Below are 25,455 nucleotides of genomic sequence, written 5' to 3' on the forward strand. Positions count from 1 at the left end.
CCATCATCTTGGAGACACTCCCTCACTCCCCCACCACTCACTCCCACCCGCCTAGGATAGTTTCAACATATAGACGTCGTTGAGTGACTAATGTAATTCAGATGAGATCTCAGAGAAAAAAGGCATTTATTATTCAGAAAGCAATTGAACATTTTACTTCGTGGAAACGTTACAAAAACTCGTCAAAGCAGGACGGCGAAGGCAAATTCAATACTTGTTTTATTGCAGTAGAATATATTTCCTACTTTAACCCTTTCCCACCAAGAGCGTTTGTTCCTGCTGGCAAATGATCAGCCACTTATACAACTGTACAAGCACAAAAAGGGGTTAAACCCCTTTGATTACCAGAGTTGCAATACTGGCTTTGAATATAGTTTTGTATAAAATTGCATAAATGTGTCTATTATAATAAACTATAATTCATCTTTCCTCGCTTCACCACCGGCAACCTCCTCTGCAGGACGCCCCTCAATTGTTTTGTTGCTCCGGCCATCAAGACTATCGCCAGCTTCCTGCAATATTTAAAAGGGAGTATTACAACAACTCCTAAAGCACCTTTCACCCGGAGTGACGTTTCCGAGCACTTCATCAGGACGGATGCAAAGTAATGGGGAGTGGCCATGACCGCAGGGGGGGTTCAAAGGGGAATGTTCAGGGGGTTAGAGGTTGATTAATAATAATGATTATTGATATTTATTATTGATATTAAACTCGGAGCAATTAACTGTAGCAAATCATTCGCTTCATTGGCAAATTCCTTGCAGGCAGCAAAAGCAATTTCACTGACCAGATCTTCATCAGCTTCATCATCTTCGTCAGCTTCATCATCTTCGTCAGCTTCATCATCAACTTCAACATCATCAACATGAGGCATTACACCCCCATTGTCCAAAAACGTTGTAAAGGTTTCCAGGTCCCTTGAAACTTCATAGTTTACAATCTGTGGGAAAAGTAACATTTAGTTTTCTTTATATCCAGAAAAATAAAACTTGGATTTGTAAAAAAAAAAAATGTCCTTTGGCTATTTTAGCATTTCATTTTTTTTACAAAAAGCTTTAGTAGAAAGATTGATTAGTTTATGAATCTATAACTCATTCCTGATATAATAATAATAATAATACTATTAATAAAAAAAATATACAGTCAATTCACTTTACAGTATACTCTGTGAAGCGCTTTGAGATGTCTCGGAGATGGGATAAGGCGCTCTATCAAATGCAAGGATTATTATATATTATATATACTTTTCTCCAGTATAAATTATATATATATATAAACTTCAGAATTTTTACTATAATGTATTAAAAAAAAGTAATGAATTTAACAACAATATTAATAATTTTGCGTTATAACGCCATTTGCGTCAGGAGGATGCCTCAAAGTGCTTCACAGGCTTTACCTTAAACTGTCGTGACTGTGTATCTTGTAGGTGAGTGACAATGGCGTGAAACACACAACATTGATAATTGAAAAAAATCTAAACAGACCTTTCTCTCAGAGTCAGCGGGGAAATATTTGATAGTTGGGAATCCTTTGATCGGAACGGATGCAACTTCGTTGAGTGTGGAATCTATTTTAGCGATGACAATATTCTCATGGTCTTTGTACTTCTCTCCAAGTTGCTCCCAGATCGGAGCCAGTTCTTGACAGTGACCGCACCAGGGTGCATCTGCGAGACAGAAGTACAACATTTTCGCCACCAACAGTTTTCTTCCCTCAGCATTTCTGTGCGTGATCAACTGATCGCAATAGTGATGGTGAATACTAGCCCTTAGCTGAGGAGTAGGATGTGCACGAACAGGATGTGTGTGCTTGGGAAATCAATCATTCACAGTGAAATACCTGTTGGTATTTTTCTGCTTTCCCCGTTGCAAACTTATTATTGTCAAGCTATTAATTGTTTATCATCATTGTTAATGGACAAGTTCTGTCTAGTTTGCCTAAGCCGTTATCACGATAGCATTGCCCCCATAATGTTCCCCATAGCACTGTCAATTTACAGAAATAAGTTTGTGAATTATAGGCATTGCTCATTTCCACCTGTAATACTTTCAGTTACTATGAGAGTTGACTGATTCCATGAGGTTTGGTTCATTGTTCTCGTGAAATGTTTTTTGTTTGCAATCTAAAGCTGTAGACTCGAGGATAGAGTTCCTGGTGAAGAAACTGCTTATCTTTTAAGATCCTCAAAACTTTGTGTGTGTCTGTATGCGAAGTGAAAATGGACACGTTTTACTCCATCATTCTTGCACTAACGCTTGTTTAAATTGTCAGAAATTTCCAGATATTGCACATTCATAACCACATGAGTCCCGCAGATTTAAAAATATTTACAAAATATAAAGCCTATTTCTGCGAATGACTGAAAAAAAGGTAAACTATTATAATATTAGTATATTTACATTTTTGTAAATTCACGGTAAAGCTCATTATAGACAATAAAACTTGCAGTTGTATGTGATTCCCAATCCCAAATGCTTTCAGAATATGAAAATGTACCTGCGTGGCACAAAAGTACTTACAGAACTCCACTAAAACATTCTTAGTCTCATCGAAAGCAACTTGGTCAAAGTTCTTCCCAACCAAAACTTTAACAGGGTCTTTGTCCCAATCCTCAGGGATATCCTCACTCTTCAGGTAAACCTAAAGTGATCAAAATAATAATAAATAATAATTATAATCTGTGCATTTGATACAGCGCCTTATCACATTGTTGAGACGTCTCAAAGTGCTTCGCAGAATATATTGTAAAGTGTGTTTTGTGGGTGAAATGCGGTAGCCAATTGTGCACAGCAGTGTCCCACAACCAGTCGTGGATTGAGTGATTAACCTTTTTTCTTCTTTTTTGGCGGGGGTTATTACAAAAGGAACTTTTGGCACAATGGACCAAGTCACTAGAAGTGTGGGTAAGAATCCATACTAAATGTCAATGGTAGATTGGTTCAAGTATCAAATATTATTAATGTTGGTTACGCTTCAGCTTTACCAAGGTGTGGGTGTTTTTTAAACAAGAAAGCTTGTACTGAGCATCAAACCTCAATGTTTCCGTCAATGACATCTTGACAGAAGTTCTTTATGTTCTCTGTGGTAAGGTCATTGTAGGGAAACTTGTACTTCTTAAGCTTCTCGGTGTTAATTAAACGGATCGTTGGCACATCTTGCTTCTTAACAGCGAAATACCCTAACACGTGCTCAAAGTCGCCAGTTACATCGATAGAAACAAAAAGGACCTGAAACGAGAAAAGATACCAGTGAATTAGGTCATTCGGCAAGGGGGGGGGAATGCTTTATCATAAGAATACCATTTACTGCTCTTCCCAATATGTCCTTACCTTATTTATTTATTACCATTTAGATATTTTTCTGACTCTTTCCTAGATTTCCCAAAGCCTTTTGACTTCCTGAACTAGACGTTAATCAAATCTTACCACCATGGAGCTATCGACTAAGGGTGTGATTGACACAGCTCCAGTCACACCTCTATCTCAGTTCCGCAGTCTTCTCATGGGCAGAAACATTGTATTATTGGGGGGGGTTCTGTGTTGTGCACGGACAACGCTTTAGGATGTATCAAGACAGGATAGCAAGGGGAGCCAGGTTTAGAATTTTAAAGGGTTGTAAATAACAATTACAGATACCAGAACGTTTTTCCTTTAAGCAGAGATTAATCAACCACTGGAACAGCTTGCCAGAAAAGGTGGTAGACGCCAGGACACTGGACACATTTAAAAAGCAACTTGATGTAGTGATAGGGGAATGGTGGTGTGGGTGTTCTGGAGGGATGAGATCGGATGAGCCAAAGGGTCTTCTTCATCCAGGCCGTTGCTGTGATCTTACGACCACGTGGTATTGGCATTGCATGAGTTAACTTCATCCTTCCAACAAGTCAGGAACATAAAAGGACGTTGCTGAGCAACAGATTCCCAGATCCGTTGTCACATCCACTTGTCAGAATATAAAGAAGAAGCTCAAAATGAAATCAAAAGCAGAATTCGGAGCCAGTTTTCTTTCAACTAAAATGGGAATTGATTTTCGTCGCATAAAACTCGGGAGAGACTGCCTGGAAGTTTCAATGTTTCCAAGTAAAAGCCAGCTCTTTAAACATCTGTAATCTGTTTACCGAGATGAAATTGAGAGATTAGTGGATATTAAAGAGAAGCCACAGCACCTTGCCTCTGAAAACTGCTGCTGCCCTTCTGAAGTTCTCCAGTAACTGATTGTGCTCCTCCGTTGTCTTATTGATGAACAGCAGGATGTGATTGTCAGCTTTAGCATTGAATATCTTCAAGTTGTTCTGCAAAATTAAATTCTGAGATTAGGATCGGCTTGTCAGAACTCAGCAATTATATCATAATGGCACTTGATCTTTATAACAGTAAGACAAATATCATTATCCTTACATTTGATGTTGTGCCCTGTGTCTTCACATGATTTACCAAAAAGCGTGGTGACTGTGTATTTTGTAGGCAAACACAGCAGCCAATTTGCGTACAGCAGTTTCCCACAAGCAGCAATGAAATGAATGATTAATTTTATCCGGGGAATTATTGGATAGGACCCAGAGAGAGAAACTCCCTTTTCTTTTCAAATAGTGCCAGGGTTCTTTAACGTCTACCTGGGTAGAACAGGTAGGACCTCACATTAATGTCTCATTTGAAGGATGGCACAATGCAGCGTTTCCCCGCACTGTATGAGCCAAGCTGGACACCCAAGCACTCCAGGACACTATCCTGTGTGAAAGGCGTAATGCAAGTTGTTGTCGTACTGTACCGTCAGCCTGGAACATGAGCTCAGAGTCTAAACATGGGGCTTGATCCCACAATCTTCTGATTTAAGAGGCGGAGAGAGTGCTACCCACTGAACCAAGTTGGCACCCGTAATAAATCACAGTTGCACCTTATCTGAAAAAATTTTGAGGAAAAAAAATATTGCTAAGTTCGTGCATGACATACCTCTTCTGTAAATTCAGTTACTAATTCCATTTGGTTTGTTTTGATAAATTTGTTGAGCTCTGCCTTATCCAGTCCAGCTTCATCGTCAATCACTAGATCTGTCTGGGGCTCATCAAACTGCAAAGGAATAACATGCGTTGGTGATTCCACCTGACCAGCCAGGGCACTCTCCACTGGTGAAATACAAGTGTGTGTATACCTCACATAGCCACATAGAATTACATTGAACCTTACAGCACAAAACAGGTCATGAAACCTGTTTAGTCTGTGCTGGTATTCACACTCCATACGAGCCTCCACACCTCCAAATCCCCTCTCCCACAGCCATTCTGTTTCTTTCTCCCTCGTGTATGTATCACACTGGAGAGTTTAATGGAAAAACTTTCATTGGGAAGAAAATCATCGCATTGTGGGATATTCTGTTCCCAGTTGATGCGCCTGTCGATAACTGCTGCAGGAAAAACCCCTCCTCTCCCCCAACTCTAACTTTGTTTGTATAATTTCACCCAGAGCCAGTTGCTGCCTTACATATATAGCATTTCTGTGCCTGATCAGGAAACACTGACCTAACTCAACTTTAAATGAGCGGAGACCATTTGATCCATCGAGTCTGTTCCTCTATTGTATTAAATCACAGGAGAATTGCTTCCACAGTATCACTCCATTACTTCTTTGTCAAGAGTTAAAGCTGGTTCAAAGTAAAAAAAAACACAGTAAATACCAATGTTTTTGGTCTCACCTTTTTGAACATTGTTATTGTGTTCCTGGTAACGCCATACATCTCCCAAACCTTGGCATTGTTGGTCAGAGCGAATAGTATTTCGACAATATCATTTGCCACCTCTGAATAGACTTCCACGGAGCCGTCTTCAAGGTCCTGTGCAAAGCAATACAGAATCTGATCGGTGCGAGACTCCGGTGAACAATAGGGATGTTTGAAAAGAGGCAGCTTTGGCATTTTGATGGATTTTGAAAGACGCTTAATTGTACCCGGGAAACGATTACCTTGAAAAAGCCAACAATGACCACGTCCGCTGAGTGAATAAAAGTTTCAGCTTCATCCACACTGTCGAGGAATGTAGTGCTGGGGCCTATGCTTCTTTTCAGCCAGCTGACAATACCTTTGGCGTTTCGTTTCCCTGAAAGACCATAAAACGTCACCCGCACATCAATTTTTCTTGCGGCTTAAGTGATTCATTGCCCCCGCTACCAAAGCTGTTTAAGCTTCGAAAACAGATAGAACACCCCACTGTCTCATCGATAGTCAGCGGGAGATTTGACTTAGAAAGAAACCATTTGCTTTTGTAACGCCAATCAAAAAAAGATTGAACAAATGAGGATCAGGACTTACACCGGTTAATTGAGACGCGTTAGCTTTTTGTTAAGTTGATTGGTTCGAAATTACTTCTCCGAGCTTCATGGCTTCTGTTTTGGATGAAATATGGATCCCACGATAAGACAATTGCATAATCATCACTTCCCAGGCATCCAGGACCGCTTTGCAACATGTGATCTAATCATTTATTGACCCCCAGCCAGGAAGTGTTTGATGGACCATGTTACCTGTGTACTCAATTGGAGCTTCTCGATTGCTCTCCTTAAAAAACTTCAATGTTGGAAAGCTTTTGATGCGAAATTCCGACCCCAGTTGCTTGTGCTTTAGAACATCAACCTTGGCCAATTTGATTTCTGAAGATTCGTTGTTCAGTTGGCCTGCAGCCTCGACATATTCTGGTGCCAAAGCCTTGCAGTGTCCACACCACGGAGCATCTGTTAGAACAGACGAGCAGATGTGCTTAGAAAGCATCACAGCATTAGACATGAAAAAATAAACACTTGTCTCGGCACATCAGAGTCGTCACACGAGGAGTCCTGTAGCTCAGTGGTTAGAGCACTCGCCTCGCAAGCGAGAGGACCTGGGCTCAATTCCCAGCCGGGGCGAAACATTGGGCAAATTTCCTTACTCCACGCGCCTCTGTTAATTTGGTCACTCAATCCATGACTGTTTGCCAGTCACCGCTGTGCACAATTGGCTGCTGTGTTTCGCCCACAAAACATACAGTCAATTCACTTTACAGTATATTCTGTGAAGCGCTTTGAGACATCTCGAAGTCCTGATAAGGCGTTATATCAAATTCAAGGATTATTATTATTATCGTATTGAGTCTTGATCTATCTATGATTTGTTTTAAATGCCGGTCTTATTATAATCACACCCGTTTTCATCTTCTTCCTAGCTCCTGTGGCTGACGCAAAGCAAACTTTTTAAACTTCTAATTTAAAGTTTTAGACTTGCCTGGCTGGCCATCGCAGATCAGATGCATTAAACAATGTTCACTCATTGAAGATGTCATTATTTAAGTCATGTACACATGTAAAGGTACGCATAGGATTCTTAATAAATTAATTATATTAATATAATTAATATTAGATTAAGTCCTGTAGCTCAGTGGTTAGAGCACTCGCTTTGCAAGCGAGAGACCTGAGTTCAATTCCAGGCAGAGGGCGAAACCTTGGGCAAGTTTCCTTACTCCACACAGAGCCTAATAATAATCCCTCCAAAACCAAAAACAATAATAAATTGGTCATTTTCAATCTACAACTGTTTGTGGGACATTGCTGTGCGCAATTGGCTGCCGCGTTCGCCCACAAATATACAGTCAATTCACTTTACAGTGTGTTCTGTGAAGCGCTTTGGGACGTCCTCCCGACGTGAAAAGCGCTATATCAAATGCAAGGATTATTATTATTATTATTATAAGCCAGATGTGGCTTTATAATAATAATAATAATAATAATCCTGGCACCGTGATGTACAATTGGTACCATCGCTATAGAATTTGAGGCAGGTTCTGAAAGTCTATAGAGTCATTTATTGAATGTATTAACTATGGGAGTGATGAAATATATACTTTGAACACTTTTAAGAGCAATCTGCTTTGAAACATCCAATAGATTTGTGAAAAAAAAACCTTAATTTAGAGCCTCGGAGACTTGAAACGTTTTTGTTACTCACAAAATTCCACCAGAAGGAACTTGTTCTCGGTTAGCGCCCTCTCAAAGTTGTGCGTGTTCAGCACGAGGACCCCCTCTTCTTCGGTGATTTCGTCCGAAATGATTTCCTCGACTTCTGTCCACTCATCGCTGCTTGGGGTGGCTGGTTCTCCTTTCACCTCAGTGTCTCCTTCTGTCTTCACAGGGGACAGGAGCGCTAGAAGCAGCACAAAAAGGCAACACCGCTTCCTCATAGTGGATGAGTCAGGGAGTGAGTCAGGAAAGAGCACAACTGCACAACCGGTTTCAAGAAGAGATGATAAAGGTTAGATCAACGTGGCACCTTCTCGGGAACAACTCGTGGAATTCTGCTACTGGTTTGTACTAATAAGAGCACGAGCCTACTAACCTCGGGTAGTATTCTCATCCACTTCCAGGTCAGGGTTGTTCTGATGCGTGAAGTTATCACAGGAGGCTGCAGGGTGTATATCGTACAGTCAAATAATAATTAACTCGGTCACTCAACCCACCAGTGTTTGTGGGACACTGCTGTGCGCTATTGGCTGCCGCCTTTCGCCCATAACATGCACCATCACTCTACTTTACAGTACATCCTCTGAGACGTCTCGAAGACGGGATAAGGCGCTACATCAAATGCAAAGATTATTATAATTTCAGCAGCTGGACACTCAAACATGATCCAAGTTCGCTGAAAGAAAGCGCGAAATTTAATGCTACAAAAAGAAAAGTCTTGTTTTTTTTAAGAAAATCATCTTCTGGAAAAATTATTTTTATTCTGCCTGTGATCTTATCAGCCCAAACTGTTTGAAATAATGCACTAGGGCTTAATAATAATAATCCCTTGCATTTGAGATAGCGCTTTTCACGTCTTCTCGACGTCTCAAAGCGCTTCACAGAATAGACTGTAAAAAATAATAATAATAATAATAATAATCCTTGCATTTGATATAGCGCTTTTCACGTCAGGAGGACGTCCCAAAGCGCTTCACAGAACACACTGTAAAGTGAATTGACTGTATTTTGTGGACGAAACACGGCAGCCAATTGCGCGCAGCAGCGTCCCACAAACAGCCGTGGATTGAGTGACCAAATTATTATTGTTCTGTTTCTTAAAAATAAATTAATTCATTTACTTAAAAGGTTAACTGCAAGAGATTATCATTTGTGTAGGAGAGCAACGTTAATTAAATTACACGGCTTTTCAGCTATCCCGAGGTACAGTTTAAAAGCAATTTAATTATCTCCTGTTTACCCATACTTGCTTTTCCTACTCTTTTGAAATTCAAAGCACAAATATTTCACAATCTAAAAAATGTGCTGATTTGTTTATCTAACATTTGGTGTTCCTTCAAATGCTGTAATTCTAAGTTGCTCACAGCACCGTCGATCGCTAATTACTGCTTAAGTGATCAATGTGCTGTATTTTGCGGCGACATAAGCAAAATGTGCTCTCTTCATTGTTCATTTACAAAGTCGTAGGAGTCCTGTAGCTCAGTGGTTAGAGCACTCGCTTTGCAAGTGAGAGACCTGAGTTCAATTCCAGGCAGAGGGCCAAACCTTGGGCAAGTTTCCTTACTCCACACAGAGCCTAATAATAATCCTCCAAAAAAAAAACAATAATTAAATTGGTCATTTTCAATCTACGACTGTTTGTGGGACATTGCTGTGCGCAATTGGCTGCCGCGTTCGCCCACAAATATACAGTCAATTCACTTTACAGTGTGTTCTGTGAAGCGCTTTGGGACGTCCTCCCGACGTGAAAAGCGCTATATCAAATGCAAGGATTATTATTATTATTATTATTAAAAAATAACGTTTCAATTCCTATTTAAAAGCGAGGACATTCCTCTTCAATTTCTTTCACCTCCCAATGAATTAATAAAGATTGCGAACCACTTTTTTAAAAAAAAAACAAGTTTGTGTAACTTTCTCCTATAGTGAGCTTAGATGATGGTACATAATTGTACAGATTTATAATAATCCTTGCCTTTGATAAAGCACCTTCCATTTCAGGATGTTGAAGCTTTTCACAGGATTTGCTGTAAAGCATTAGTGACTGAATTGTGTAGGTGAATGCATTTCTATCAGTTATTATGAAAAAGATTCTTAAAATAAATCGACAATTCCATAACCTGCTGATTATCCTGGCTCTTAGCAAGGTTATATTTGTGCTAATGTATTACTGGTAAAATTGTACACGACACAGATTATTGTACACAACGCAGATAAGTGATGAAACCAACGAACAAATAACTATTCTGCTCATCCCTTTCCCAAGAGAGTATTTTAAATGTTCCGATCCATTAGGCTTCTAACTGAAGGTTGAATGTTTTAAGGCTAACCTTGAGTAAATGATTTATATAGCTGCTAGGACAAAGTGTGTGCATGTTGTGCATTCAATTCTTCCGTTCAGACATGGGAAATCGCGTACCTTAGCCAGATGTTATGGGGTCAACTCGCTTTCGTGGACTTTTCTTCTGCAACAAACTGAGGGAAATTTGGGGCTCTGTAGCAGGTGCAAAGGGGACACGTAAACTATGAAAAAGCAACGTGCGATCACAACCTATGACGGCCCGTGCTGAAGGTAAGGACTGGGAGGTAGCGATGTGAATCTGAACGACTAATCGCTTCACCGTTAGAGGAAATGCAATGCAGTAACAATCGCAGTTGTAACAGTCAGTTGTGAATGCACTCGCAAGCCATATAGAGTGTTAAATCGAGATCTCCCGTCTGCCTGTTCGAGCGGACGTTAACGTTCCCATGGCACTATTCAAAACGAGGAGGGGTTTTTCTCGCGGTGTCCGGGCCAACAATCCCTCACGTGAAATCGTTCATTCATTTCGTGGCTGTTTGTGGGACTTTGCTGGTGCAAACCTATCACTGTATTTGCCTACAAAGCATATTGTAAATTTGTGGACACTGCAGGAATAGGATGGAGCTGAAAAGCTGTGAGATCTTACAGGTTTCCAATGGAAATTTATAAGCAGCGGTGAGCAAATTATTGATTGTATGAGCTTAATGTTCAAATTAGATTTGTTTAGGGCATATGGAACGCAAGCTCATATTTCCTGCACAGTTCCTGAATCCGAGTTCAGTCAAGCATTAAATGCACGTGGAGTGTTACTGGAGTAAAGAAAATGCAACGGAGCAGAAAGAATATCTATATTGCATGCAGTTACATTTGAGAATTGGGGCTGAAAAAAAAAACAATCGAACAATTTTCTTTGGTTGAATTAAGTGCGCTGAGATTTCTGAGCTAAAGAATGGAAAACTTTTGCCATCTGCGGCAGACACAGCACTCCCTCACCTTTGGGATAGACAAAAAGCCCTCTGTTCTGCTCCGATAATGTGCCTTTGCAAACTGGTGCATCAGTGCATATTTCAAGTTGCAATAGATTTTAATATTGTACTAATAGCTGATAAGTGAAAAAAACGTTAATTGTAGTTATTTTCAGCATCTTTATTGGCCCCATTTGTTTGCTGCCTGCGATTATCCTCTAGTGAACTCATTGGAGAGGGCAAAAGAGTCTGAATGCCACATTTGGCAGCAAATCTGGCCCAGTTGCACTTCAACAGGCTTACATTTGTAAGATAATAATAATCCTTGCATTTGATACAGCGCTTGTCACGTCTTCGAGACGCCTCAAAGCGCTTCACAGAATAGACTGTGAAGTGAACTGACTGTATATTTTGGGTGTCTCAAAGCGCTTCACACACCTGAACTCAGGGGTGAGGGAATGGAGAAGGGGTGACCTAAGGCAATGGTCAAAAAAAGATGCGTCTTAAGGTGGGATTTGAAGGCGAGCGGGGAGGGGGCAAGTCTGAGGGAATTGAAGGGTGGGGCAGGTCGTTAAGCTGGTAGCTGAAGAGCGAGTGGCTGTGGCAGTAGGGTGCCAATTCTTCCCATTTAAAGTATGATTTGTCAGAAAAACATTCTATAATGTTACGTCCTATTTGCAGCACTTTCAATACATTGACTAAGACCTCTAAACCATTTACTAGAAGTACTGACTATTTCAGGACTGTTTACAAAACGGGACCACTGGACAAACAACTGAATTGTTTTTTGTGCCCAATCTTTATTTGAAACATTATCCTTTTTAGATACAAAGCCACGATAAACATAAAAGCCACACAGGAAGAGAGGACGTCGGTAACAGACTGAGTAGAACAAGGTTTTTAATCATGCAATGTAAAAATTGCACAAATGACATTTCATAAGACTACCTTGTTGCACAAATCCTCAGTAGGTTTGAATGCTCTGAAATGACAGGTCATGAGGAATGTTCAATTTGTAAATTACAATATTATTCCAACTAAACAGGAGCACCCAATTAGAACTTAATCTAGTCAAAGTTGGATAGAGAAAATTGTGTGAGCTGCCCCACTCCTTTTAGGCTCTTTAACCAATTTAGTGCTGAACTGTTTTAACACGCTGCCCTCACCACTAACCTATAAACGACAGAAAGACAGCTGTTAAATGAAGATATTATATTCTCTCAAAGGTAAACTGTTAGTTTTACAAAAATTACAACAATGCAATCAAATTCCAGTTTGTCAGGGTTGAGATGAACATCAGTGAACCAAAAAAAACTGTTGATCCTTTCTTTGTGTGCACCAAACCGATTAGCGACTGCAATCAATTGATCTAATAGTTAAGGTACTTTGGAGTGGGCTACAACTTTGATTTGTCTCTTGCTGCAAAAGATAAGCTTTTCAGAAAGAAGTTCATTTGGACCCTGGTCAGTTAAGAGAAAATAAAAGCCTTAGCAAAGCATTGAGGTACTCCAACAACCAAACTTGTCATCTTTAAAGAACGTAGGATACATCCTTGAACTTATTGGAATATGACTGGATGCAAAGCCGCATAACACAATCACCGTTTGTTGTTGAGTACCTGAGTTACCCATCTAGAACAAGCTTTAAAAACTCAATTCCACATTTGCAGTTAACCATAATTTGGCGATGCTGATGTCCATATTGTTACCAATAAAACCATACACTTCTTACACATTTAGAGAGCACTTGCACTAACTAACAGCAATGAATGGTTACTTCTGCCAATTTTGAAGGATGTAAACAATTAGTAACAATAATAAAAAGCATTAAAATAACTTTGGTACTAAAAGGACAATGCAGTACCGTCCTTTTGACTACGGGTTGTTATCTAACATTAAAAGCCAGCTAGTCCTTCCATTCCTTCTTTATATGAAGCTTCCACCCCCAGACCAGGTGATCATGTTGGTCATCGTCTGAGAAGCGGGAGTGGATGTTGTACGTGCCCCTCACCATCATGCCTTTGGGGGCCTCTTCGGTGGGAGTTAGAAACTCATACTCTTCGACTCTGGGTCCGTAGCTGCCAACCATGTATTTGGACGTATCTGTTTGGAACACGAAGGTCGGCGTCAGTTACAGAATTGAGTTTCACACCCGAGAAGGCTAACCGATTCCATTTGCTTACAAATAACACGGGGCAAAGGTATTTTATTCCTCCACCTTGCGCACGACAGAATTGTGTTGCAACAACTTGCATTTACACAGCTGCCCTGTAGTAGCGTCTCGGAATGTGTTAACTAAGTGTGTCAATACACAGTCGCCATTTGTCAGTGGAAGATAGGGCATTTAATGTTAAGGTAAGCATCCGAGCGCCTTGAAATAAATCATCTTTCACGACCACAACAATTAGAGATGCAGAAACATCCAGCTGAACGGTCTAGCAACGATGGTGGAGTCTCGGTTTTGATTTGTTTTGACTCTTTCTCCCTCACACTGTGTTTACCTCAGTGCTGTTTATTAAAGAGCAGTTTGTAAAAATCAAAAAGTGTTCTGTCCCCTCAAGTCTTAGCTCTTCTAGAATTGCAGCAAAAATACCATTTGAACCATGTGTGTGTGTGTATTGCATGTATACATAGTGTTATATTTCAGTGCAGTCCTCACCCTTAAAAAGTTGCCTTGATGTAGTCTGGATATACTTTAAGCCCGAAACGATTTCCTTGTTAACCTGAAAGAGAAAGCAAATGAGCAAATTTAACGGGAGGTTTTTGACACGTGATATCGTGCAGTCATACAAGGCACAGTACTGGGTAACGTACAGATTTGAGCGATGTTTTGAAAATTGGTGAAGGGAAGACAAAGCACTGATCAGCAAGGATGCGTTAGCCTCAGAGCAGCACAAAGTATAGTTACATTATGGATGTGTATTATAATTTGCTGGCGCTGAAGAACATACACATTTATTGTGCCCATTCTGGACTTTCATTCAAAAAGCTGTGGCTGACATTTGATCAGTTAACCTTGAGGGAAGGTGGGTTTCAGCTTCAAATTGATTGAAATCTACATTCTTAAAAAGTTGCCTTTACACCTTCCAAAACATGCAACTCTGCAATCCTCACAAACCGATGAGAGCGAGGAAAGTGTACAGGGAAAATGAAAGGATAAGTGAAGGCAAAAATCAGGGAAAGGTTTCGCCGAGTTGTATTTTAGGTTAGCCAAAAGCAGCAATATGTTGGAACTATCTTTGTAAACATTAGCAATATTACTGCTAACACACTGTCACTTGGGCTTTTCGTGTGCAATAATAAAAATTAACTTGCAGGGGAGCAGAGCGAGCTGCGGCTTCCAGTCTTGAACCTTTGCCCAGAAAATATACAGTCAATTCACTTTACAGTATATTGTGTGAGGGGCTTTGAGACGACTCGAAGACGCGATAAGGTGCTATATCAAAGGCAAGGATTATTATTATTGAACTGGCCGGTTCAAATTCCAGTCTGTGCTGCGTTTGATGGTCTCAGCTGGGTTTACATGGGCGGAGACAAACAGGTCCAACATTCTCAGGGGAAAAAAAAAGCCAGAGAGCATTCCCGTTTCTGTTTCCTCTTCAGCTCCCTCTACGGGTAGCGTGCTTGAAAATAACAGTAGGAATACTCACTTTAAAATGTATTTTAATTTTGTATTCCACGCCTTCCTTCAGCACAAAGGACTTCTTCTTCAGAGCTTCCAAGTCCTCTGGGGGAGAGAGAGAGAGAGAAAAAAAAAAGAAAGACGAGCCACGTTAACAATAATCTCTTGTGGCTACTTTTTCTCTAAATAAATTTTATTTAATCGCCCATAAAACACAGTCAATTCACTTTACAGTGTATCCCGTGAAGCGCTTTGAGACGTCTCGAAGACGTGATAAGGCGCTGTGTCAAATGCAAGGATTATTATTATTATATTCATTCTTGCGTTTGAGAGAGCGTCTCTTCACATCATTGAGACCCCTCAAAGCGCTTCACAGGATATGCTGTAAAGCGGATTGACTGTGTATTTTGGGGGCGAAACGAGTTAAATAAAGTGAATAAGGTATAAACACCAGCGCAACCTAGTTGTGGCCCAATGGCCCGTTTCCAAACCGTAATGTTCTAATATTACGTGCTGGTGTTCATATCCTACACAAGCTTCTGTTCCTCCTTAATCCCCTCACCTGTACCCTTCCATTCCCTTCTCCCTCAGGCACACATCAAGTTTATGTTAAATACGCTGACGCTTTTTGTTTCAACCACAGGTTCTCGTAGCGAGTTTCACAGTCTTTTGTGTTAAGATGTTCCTCCAGACCGGTGGCTATATTAATGCCCACTTGTTAGTCTGGCAAACAGTCACTGGGGGAAGGGATTCTTCCTACGTTCTGCCAAAGCCCCTAATGAGTAGGATGGTCCTAGAAAAATGACGTGTGTGAAAAAAAGTGAATGAAGCAACGCAGATGCCACACTGGGACACTAGAGGTTGATGTTTGCACAGATCGCAAAGGCAAACCGGAAACGAAACTCAAGCACATTGGTACAAGCACCGTAAATTCATGGTACGACTCCGAGCCCGAGCCCAGCAGCTGATAATCTGACCAGAACAAGAGAAATACAGGACAAGGCTGGACCCCAGCCCTCTGCGTTCAGCCCAGGCACCGCATGACAGAGCTGCTGCTCTCAAACAAGACTGCCCGCTGGGTGAACACTGCATGATTACCAGCTGTGTGTGAATCAGTATCAAGTCCATCTAAACCGTTCAGTGTGGACAGGAGCTGTACGCAGCCGTTTAAGAGACGCCTTGAGAGTTCAAGGCCCCATCTTACTCGTCAGACGACGATTTAATTTGTGAACTTAAAAGCAACAGCAACAAATTACACTTGCACAGGGCCTTTCACGTCAGAAGGATGTCCCAAGGCTCTGGACTGGAGAGTCAAGGATTTGCACCCGAGCTGGCGGTTGGGATCAGGAGGGGTGGAGGGCAGCGATCTTAAAATAAAGTGCGGGTTCAATTCCACGTTGCCTTATATTTAAACACAAGTGAAAGCATTTTAGATAACAATATAAAAAAAAACACTTCCTCAATCGAAACTCCTCCACCCACACTAAAACTCCGCATGCCCATCACAGCACAGCCCTCCTTGTCAGGCTCCACTGTCTCCCTGTCTCATAATGGATCGCTTGCACGGTTTTCACCCTCACCCGTAAATCCCTTCACACCTTTAGCACCATCTCTCTCTCTCTCTCTGTGACCTTGACCTATCCCCTTCCCCCCCACACTCTTCTGAATAACGTTTAAAAAGCAACGTTAAATCACGGCAAATTTATCATATTTTTTTCCCCCCCAATCTCAGGGAGGAGGAAAAAAAAAAGGTACAATTAACTGGAGATTTACATTTTCTCCTGATACAGTTTATTACTGCATCCAACCGTTTCCCCCCCCACTCCCAAACCCTATCTATCCAACAAAAGCTATAATGAACTTGTACAGAAATTCACACCAGACAAGGCTGACTCAGAAGATGCAAACTGTGATCTCACCTCCCACCCACACCTCCTGTCAACCGTCTTGCTTCTACATGAAGGAATAAGACGACCAAATACTCAAGACCAGATTGGGAATAAACAATTCAATCACTTGAGCGTTTTTCTCTAAAAAGCTTCCTTATTCCTTACGAGCTTCTAAACACCTGAATAGATTCGAATCAAGCTTTGAAACTTCAATCAAAATCTATTTTTTGGGTTGATGCAGAAGTGAGGATCGATAGGTTTACTGTTTCAGCGCAGAAACCTAAAGACCTTCAGTTCAAAGTGCTCCCCCTAGACTCTGTCTCCCACTTTATTGACAAAAGCACTTACTGCAACTGCTATAGATCTGGGTTTATGCAAGAGGCAGGTTACAAAACTTGTGCAATACTAAGTCAGTCTCCTCGTTAAATGTGCAGCCAGTTCTAAAATAAGCAACATTCAACCTCAACAGTACATTCCGCCACTGGCACTCAGTATGGTCGATAGACAGAAGTGACTTAACCGTGTTCATACTTCACAAGATCCTTTCGGTCCATCCAATCAGAAAACCCACCCTAATGTATCAAGCTGTTCATCTCTGTCACCTTTCCTGGCAAGTTTCAGTTTAAGGGAAGTGTTGGTTTGATGCACAAACTGCAGAGATGTGAAATTTGGGCAAACCTTAAAGCCACGAAAACGCGTAGGGTAATATTTTAAGCGGGGGAAATGTGGGGGAAGCTTACACAAAGTAGGTTGACGTTAGTGGAAATGTTTTTGTTTTAAAAAGAGACAAGTCAGCGTTTTAAAGTACAAAGCAATTTATGCTGTGATGGGATGAGTGACATGGGAGACACCCATTCACCCCAGTGGAGCCCCTCCAATGTGTTCCTGAGCACAACACCACCAAATTATACGTGTATAGCTCCTTTCACATCAGGAGGACGTCCCAAGGCGCTAACGCTCAATAATCAGCATTACGATTGCCATTAAGTCCATCATACCAATGATAGTTATTTAACAATGAATCAGTCGGGAAAAATAAGATCCTGCCCAGCTCCTCTAATAGAAGAGAAAATGCAGATGTCGTCTGCAACTGGCCGACCTTTAAATAATCCTCTGCTCCTTCACAGTGTTTGTTGTGTCACCAGATAGTAAATGAGAAAATAAGCAATTACTGGAATTACGATCATTCACAGGAACTTGCCAGCAACGCAAGGGCATTCCAGAACACACCTCTGGATTTATTGAAGATCCGCCATTTCATTTGACATTTCTAGTCTCGGGCACGGATGAGATCACTTTTTCGTGCACCCTCGAGGGTCCTAATCAATTACACCTCCTGTCAGAAAAGTTCTAAATTGAAAACTGCTTACGGCTCATCTGGTTTTCCTTTGCGGAAATGATCACAGAAATGTCCAGTGACTGACTGAAAGAAGCCAAAATCATATTTCAGGTCCCTTTATGGTCAGATTTTCACCATAATTGCTTTGAACCCATCAATAACACAGTCACCTCCCTCTTCCCCTTGCTCGGGGCCCAACCCTATCCCAGCGAACATCTCCTAAACATTACGCTAGGTGAAGGGAGCTACACAAGTGAAAGTTGCTTTGTTTTGGTGGAAGTTGATTGGCAAATATCTATTTTCCCTGCCAAAACCAACGGATTTTCAGACTTTGTTTGCCCCAGTTTGTGGGAGGCACGTCGTCTCAGTCCTGACAATCGAGTCTAATGTGAAGTGCTTCAGGCGAATGTGATGGCCAATTTATGCACAGCAAGGTCCCGCAAGGAACAAGGTAACTTATACGAAGGGTTAGATTTTGTGTGGGAGATTGTTGCCCAGGAAACTGAGAAGCTCCCTTCTCTTTTCCAACAGTGCGTTGGGATCTTTAAGGTCCAGCTGAGCAGGCAGGCAGGACCCTGGCTTAATATCACATCCATATTATACATTGTATGGCACCTATAACAATGCAATGCACATCCAGCACTGTTTGAGCCTTGACTATGAGCTCAAAATCCCCACGTGAAGCTTTTGAACCCACAACTGACTCTGAGGCAACCAAGTGATCTAGGCTGACATCTGAGAGTAGAGGAGCCATTTCCTGCAGTGAAAAGAAGGCTCTGTGGCACTCTTTGTCAAGGGCAGAAAATATACAAACCAACGGCAAACTTGTTTTTAAACCAACTTTCACCCAATCGGTTCACAAATTTGAATCGAGTATTTTTCGCCTTTCCCTTACCTCACAGAAAATAGAACTCAATATCCCCTGTGTTTTTAATATGGGGCATTAAAAAGATCGTCAACGGTTAGTCAGAATACAGGATGTTAGATGCTGCAATAGGCTAAAATGAGGAAGCCTGAAACAATCCTTCTCATAGTCGGTCAGTTACAGGATGATAAGGCCATTTTAACAAAAAGATCTTTACATTTCATATAACACCCTTCGCATCTCAAAGCGCTTCACAGGATTATTGTAAAGTCCAGAGACCATTTTTGTAGAGTGGGCTGCAGCCAATTTTCACACAGCAATGTCCCACAAAGTGAATGAGAAATTTTTATTTTATTTAGGGGATTGCTGTTCAAGACACCAAGAGGCTATCTTCTCTATTCGAATAGTCCCACCGGATCTTTAACGGCCACCTAAATAGGCAGGCAAGATTAACATCTCACCTGAGGGACGGCACTTCCAACAATGAAGCACACGCCCATCACTGCATTGGAGGGTCAGCCTCGACTAGGAGTTCAAAGTTCCACGTGTAACAAATGGTTTATGAAGAAGCATTAAGCTACACACACTAATAAAAGACCCCGTAACCACTCTTGTTGCACACACACACACACACACACACACACACAAAAATCCACACTTTAAAATTTGCCAACTGAGCCTTTGGAGGACCTTAGGAAACTGAACTAAAAAAAAAAAATCCACATTTGATGTAGGGCTCTTATGTATCAATATTACACTCAGAACAAGACTAGTCAATCACACCATTCTCTGCTACCTACCTAGAAGAGATGACGGGAAATTAAAATAGACTATTTACTATTTTCAAGTAGTTCACAGTTTACATATTTTATATTTTACAGTCAATATCAGCACATCGAGTGGATTACACAGACCAAACAAAAAATAAGCTCAGTTTTGTTTTGATAAGAATATTTAGTTACCGGTCAAGTCCATGGTAATGATCTCAGGTGCTTCCTTGCAGACCAGGGTCAGTCTTACTACTTGAACGTTGGGCACATCAGCATCTAAAAAAATACAAACGCCAGAACATCTTAAAAAAACAAAGCTTTCATTTACAGCAGAATGTAAAAAAAAGAACAGTGCATTGAAGATTCCCTCAGCCCCCACCTGGAGCTCAGTAACAATGAAGAGGTGAGTGTCCCTAACCTGCTGCAGGAATCAGAACCTATTTTCTACATCTACACAATTTCACACGTTCTACATATTCACATGACCTCTCGTTTTTTTTTAAAAAAGGCAAAATATTAAAGTTGAACCATCGAAAAACAATGACAACTTTTTTTTAAAAATTGTATGTAGGTTTTGAACAGTTAAGGCTGTCCGGAGCAGATGCACTGTGTTGGGAGTTGTAAAACTCAAAAGGGAAATGCTTAGCGCTGTCGTTACATTCCTATTACTGAACATTCAACCAAAGCGAGAGAACAAGCGATGACTCATTGCTGCAGACGTAGTCAGTTAACTCACACAGATACTTGATCAAAACTATAAAACCCAGTCGCTGTGAACAGCGTTTCCTGGAGCACTCAGGTCTATAAGTAGAAAAATGTGAGGTGACAAAGGTTGATTTGTTTAACAATTATTGGGTTTTAATGTCAATGAGGCAAAGGAATGGACCCATTTGTTTCACCGCAATGCACAAGTCTCGCACCCTCGCCCTGCACAGCTTTCCAATTGGTTGGATTCCTCTCTGTCTTATCTTTTTAAGGCCAAGGAATCATTATAACTGGATTGCGAACGAGAGCCAATTTACGTCAGGGAGGCAATTGCTTTTTTAAATATCACTGATATGTCAAACTATAATAGATTTTGCAACTTGTTTGTAGATGTTTTTGCCAATGAACACTATCGCACGGAATACAACCTCTCATTTGGAAAATGAACGCAAAATAGGTCGAATTCAATACCGTGCTGCTAAACAACAACGGAGGCAATCTACTGCAGAACAGCTTGCCGTAGCCATGTCTGCACAATATTGGCTCATATTCTATAACTAGCCGGCCAGTTTGATTAAGGATCTTTGAACTTAACTCATTGAACGTTATCGCTCAACTGATAAAACTGGTCACTCACTTCACGGCTGTTTTTGTGGGCCCTGGTGGGTAAATTGCTACTAACTCTGGTCTGGCTGTACTGATTCCAGGACAACCTCTTCCATACACTACCTAGTTTAGTGCTTTTGCAGCTTCTGGCACTGACTAGCATGCAGTTTTTTTAAAAAAAAACAGTGCTCGTGCCATGATCAGGAAGCGTGGCTGACGTCACATTGCAAAGGTGCTTCTTGAGCACAGAACCCACAAGCCGAACCCAGGAAGTGACGTCAACGATGATCTGCCAACTCCACAAGCTTCCTCTGCTTTCACTTCATGTTAACGACAGCAGGTGAGGGGTGTGGGGAAGGTGGAGGATGCTGATTATGGACCCAATAGTTTTGCTCTATATGGGACTGCTCTGTAGTTAGCAACAAGTGACAAAGTCACAATAATTCTATGTCTAACTGAAAACCAGACACCAGACAAAACTGCAGGATAACAGCCACGGGTCAGTGCTGAACTCAGGGACGATTTAGACCTTGTGTCAAACCAGATAAGAGTTTCACATATACCACATCCGAGTCCTGATAATGAGCCAAGTTGGCTGGTCTGCCATCATCAGCAACAACCTGGAGTACTGAGATCATCACGGAGTGTTGACTCAATTCCGATGTTCCTTTACAAAGCCAACTCAGCTCGAAGAAGACCCCACTCAACTTCTCTTCCCCCCCGCCACCCCCCGCCCAACTCACACTACAAAGGATAATCTCGTGTCTGTTAAGCATTTTCAGTAATTCAAAAAGGTGGAAAAATTCCTCTTATGCTCAGGAAGTAATATTAATCCTTGGACTTGATATAGTACCCTATCACGTCTTCGAGACGTCTCAAACCGCTTCACAGAATATACTGTAAAGTGAATTGACGATATATTTTGTGGGCGAAACGCGGCAACCAACTAACTGCACACAGCAAATGTCCCACGAACAGTCGTGGATTGACTGACCAGTACTGGGTTAATCTAACTCCAGTTTACTTAAAAGTTGGAGCAGTGAGATAAAAGTGAATCTTATAGAAGGAAGCTAGGAAATGAGGGGTAATTAGAATCTCCAAATGGCTTTACTCAGAGAAGGATTCTATGTCGAGTCATTAAAGCTCAAATTATATTATTACATCCTGAGAATCCATAGCAATAACGTCCTAAATATGAATTAATGCTTTCTTCCTGTTAATCACTGCAACTGGGGACAAAGGCATATACACAGCAACGCAACAAAGCTAGCCCCAACAGCAGATTTGCCTCTCTCGCCATTTGACCACCAATTTAAGAGTTGCATTAACGTATTGCTTGAACTGTAAGGCCATTAATTGTGTTTGACTGCTATTAAACTTGAACACATTTCTCCAAGTCTGCTCTTTCCTCACTCCAAACACTGAAATCTGGGGCAGTAAATCATGCATCATGATGCAAGGGAGTGAGTGGGGGAAGAGAAGAGTTATTCCACCTGGGTCTAGATTTACTCTATGCAAATTCTGCATGCTCTAAAACACTACGTTAGTAGAGCAAATCTAGATCCAGCTTGAATTTCTCCCCATAAATACTCTACAATAATACACCAGGATGTATACAGATTTGAGTTTATATAAATGCATTTCCACATCATTCCTTCCCATGAACTCAAAACCATAGGAGTTCTCGTCTCCAATCTTTTTGCTCTTTCCCATGCTCTAAAAGTTTTGCCTCACCAACCACTTCCTCTCGACCCTGCCTAGACCTCAGGACTCTTTGCAGTCTTAAGCTTGCTCCACTATGACTTTGACTCTTCGCACAGGTTTCTTCCTCAAATAAAATCTCCTCAACAAACTGAGTGCGCAAATTCCCAGCGTAAGTGACTTGATGTTAAAGTCCCAACTGCCGTTAAGAGGGTGCTTAAGCTGCTTCTGACCCTTAACTTCCCCTCCGTCCCTCGAGAAATCCCATCTCTGTTATCTTACAAGACAAATTCCTGGACATCAAGACTTCAAGTATAAAATGAGGGCTCGCCATACAGATATACTAGATGCGAGGATTCCAGATATAACCTACAATTACGCAGTCACTACGTAATACAGTTAATTTTGTGATGCAATTGGAGATGTCCTCGCACTTGCAAAAGGTGCTATATCAAATGTAAGGATCATTATTAATTGGTACTGATACCCACTGAACATTTGCTTTCACGGTTTGGGTCAAATGTAATTCCCCACCTCATTCCCTTAGCGCTACAGCCTTAGGGCTAAGTATCTGTCATTTTATTATAGATTGCTGGCAATTTTCCTGTAAAAAGCAGTGTATTTGCTGTTACACGGCGATCCAAACACTTAGCATCACTTTACTCAGTCCAGTCAGTGAGAAGTGCACTGAAGCAGGTTGCCTGCTTGCTTACACAGCCAACAGTTTCACGAGGACACCGAGGTAATAGCCCGGATGACAATGACATGCCAATGAATACATTATCTAGATCTGGACAACCTTAACCCATAAATTATTCTCGCTCCTGATGAATTCTTTACCCAGCAGATTTTCTTTCCGCAGCACATGGTCATTTCTAACACAGGAAGGTTCTTCTAATTCCACCGTATGCAATAGTTGCAGACCACAGGGTGGTAATGGTTTGAAACTTGACTTACACATCCTACGCTATTTCTGGGCCTTGCATGATTGGGAATAATTCATGAACCATCTGAATTTGCTCAAATAAACGTTTGATGCTGCATTAATCTTACAATAAGGCTGGGTTGGGGGGGGGGCGACGGGTTAGTCATAAAAATCCCAATCTGCTTTATAACCAGGACACGATTTCCAGTCAGCCCAACCACATATACCGTGGCTGTGTGCAAAATGCTGGCTGGCTGGTTCTTGGGCATGTACTCCATCCGCAGCGAATGCAAAAGCTCCGACCAGCAATCGCCAACATGCAGGAAATGATACCTGCAGCAAAGCGACGATCCAGGAAGTCAGGTTGCACACGTGCAGGAAGTGAGCTCGATATGAAGCCAGCCCCGGTTCCACAGGCCTTATCAATGACTTATAAAGTGTTATAAAGCACACCTTATAAAACAGGTCCCCCCCCACTGCACAGGAACATTTTACAGCAAGCACACACATATTCAGACAAAGCTCACGGGACTTTACCAGTGAAGTTCTATCACTGATGTCTTGTTAATTTTGTCAAATGCAGTTAAGACACGGTTTCTTTTTTGCCTGGAGCAGGTTTCCATTTGCTACCTGCTTTCCGCGAGCTACAATTTCAACACAAAACGATTGCAGATTTGAAGCGAGATCTCTTCACTACCTGCGGAAAGTCTAATGTTCAAATTCATTCTTACACAAGCCTCTCTTTTTGCCGGCTATGGTATTAAAATCTGCTTCTCCTCCCCCAATAACTCAGTTCTTCTGACGTCCAAATAATTTCTGACCGATCTGGGGTAAACTACAAGCATTATTTACCAGACCGAAGAGGAGAGTGAAAAGGTATATGATTATATGCTCCGTAAAACTGGAGATGGTTTTAGGGATTTCATGACTTTAATGAGCGAGAGGAAGCAGGGCAATTTCTGGGTTTGCTATTTATTTCTGGGTTTGTACATATACAAGTCCCAAACCAAACAGAGCAATTACGTCATTATCTTCACCACTGGTACCTGCTCCGCAGGAAATGGTTGTACGTTTAAGTCACGGCAAATAGCATGTATTAAATTCCTTAAAATTGCTGCCCTGCTCTTGTGTGTGTGTGTCAAGGAAGAGCAGCTCTCGCAGAACAGCGTGACCACACATTTTAACACATAAATTCCAGGCACGTGTGGACTTGCTGGTATTGTGCATCTGCAGCACCTACAATGGCTACACTCATTGCAAGCCTCAGTTTGTTTGAACTTCCAATCCACTAATGCTAACCACACACTCACGAAGCACGGGAAACACAGAAAACGCAGGAAAACAAAAAGGGCCGCAAGCCTTTCAGAGCAAATTGAAACTGTAGGCAGGCAGTAACCAAAGACGAGGAAAGGTCACGGAGCAAGAGATCAGGAAAAACAACAACCGAAGGATCAGACATTTACAGATCGTGGCTCATATCAAGTGCAGCAAACTTTATTGGGCAAGAACAGCGTATGGGCATTACAAACCCGTAATACCTATGACGTTAACTGATCTTTTTGTTGTTCCCATTTTACCCCAAGAAAAACTCTGATTAGGTTGAACGCTCAAAGAGACTCAACCGCACATCTCTAGCACTTTCTTGTGCTGCAGTCAAGATTTCATTGCACATTTCGGAAAGTGAAGGGAATCCTGATCAACAATTTCCCCAGGTAAAAATGAGTCACTCGTGGCTGTGTGCGGGACATTGTTGTGCACAGATTAGCTGCCTTGTTCACCTACAAAATA

General features: G+C 41.4%; 2 protein-coding genes across 4 annotated transcripts in view; both read right to left on the reverse strand.

Moving 5' to 3' along the window:
* Positions 1–109: 109 nt before the first annotated feature.
* Positions 110–8,382, reverse strand: pdia2 (protein disulfide isomerase family A, member 2). Its single transcript, XM_007893753.2, has 11 exons — positions 7,969–8,382; positions 6,516–6,722; positions 5,958–6,091; positions 5,692–5,829; positions 4,953–5,069; positions 4,169–4,294; positions 3,036–3,230; positions 2,523–2,643; positions 1,488–1,669; positions 788–940; positions 110–512 (listed from the first exon to the last, which is right to left on the reverse strand). The coding sequence occupies exons 1-11, from the start codon at positions 8,198–8,200 to the stop codon at positions 414–416; spliced, it is 1,704 nt and encodes a 567-aa protein (XP_007891944.1). The 5' UTR covers positions 8,201–8,382; the 3' UTR covers positions 110–413.
* A 3,644-nt stretch (positions 8,383–12,026) lies between these two features.
* Positions 12,027–25,455, reverse strand: part of arhgdig (Rho GDP dissociation inhibitor (GDI) gamma) — a 29,182-nt gene continuing 15,753 nt past the window's right edge. For 2 of the 3 annotated variants that reach the window (XM_042340925.1, XM_007893751.2), the window contains exons 3-6: positions 19,923–20,006; positions 14,896–14,972; positions 13,905–13,968; positions 12,027–13,348 (exon numbers count right to left, since the gene is read on the reverse strand). In XM_042340925.1, coding sequence (XP_042196859.1) covers positions 13,152–13,348; positions 13,905–13,968; positions 14,896–14,972; positions 19,923–20,006 — 422 coding nt within the window. In that variant the 3' untranslated portion in view covers positions 12,027–13,151. 3 annotated transcript variants of the gene reach the window in all.

This window comes from Callorhinchus milii, unplaced genomic scaffold, assembly GCF_018977255.1.
Source record: "Callorhinchus milii isolate IMCB2004 unplaced genomic scaffold, IMCB_Cmil_1.0 Scaffold16, whole genome shotgun sequence".
NCBI lineage: Eukaryota > Metazoa > Chordata > Chondrichthyes > Chimaeriformes > Callorhinchidae > Callorhinchus > Callorhinchus milii.

Coding starts and splice junctions, on each gene's coding strand:
- pdia2 (XM_007893753.2), bottom strand. CDS start 8,200: ATGAGGAAGCGGTGTTGCCTTTTTGTGCTGCTTCTAGCGCTCCTGTCC. Junction 5,830..5,957: donor TCATTGTTGGCTTTTTCAAG/GTAATCGTTTCC, acceptor TGCTTTGCACAG/GACCTTGAAGACGGCTCCGT. Junction 513..787: donor ATGAAGCTGATGAAGATCTG/GTCAGTGAAATT, acceptor TAAATATTGCAG/GAAGCTGGCGATAGTCTTGA.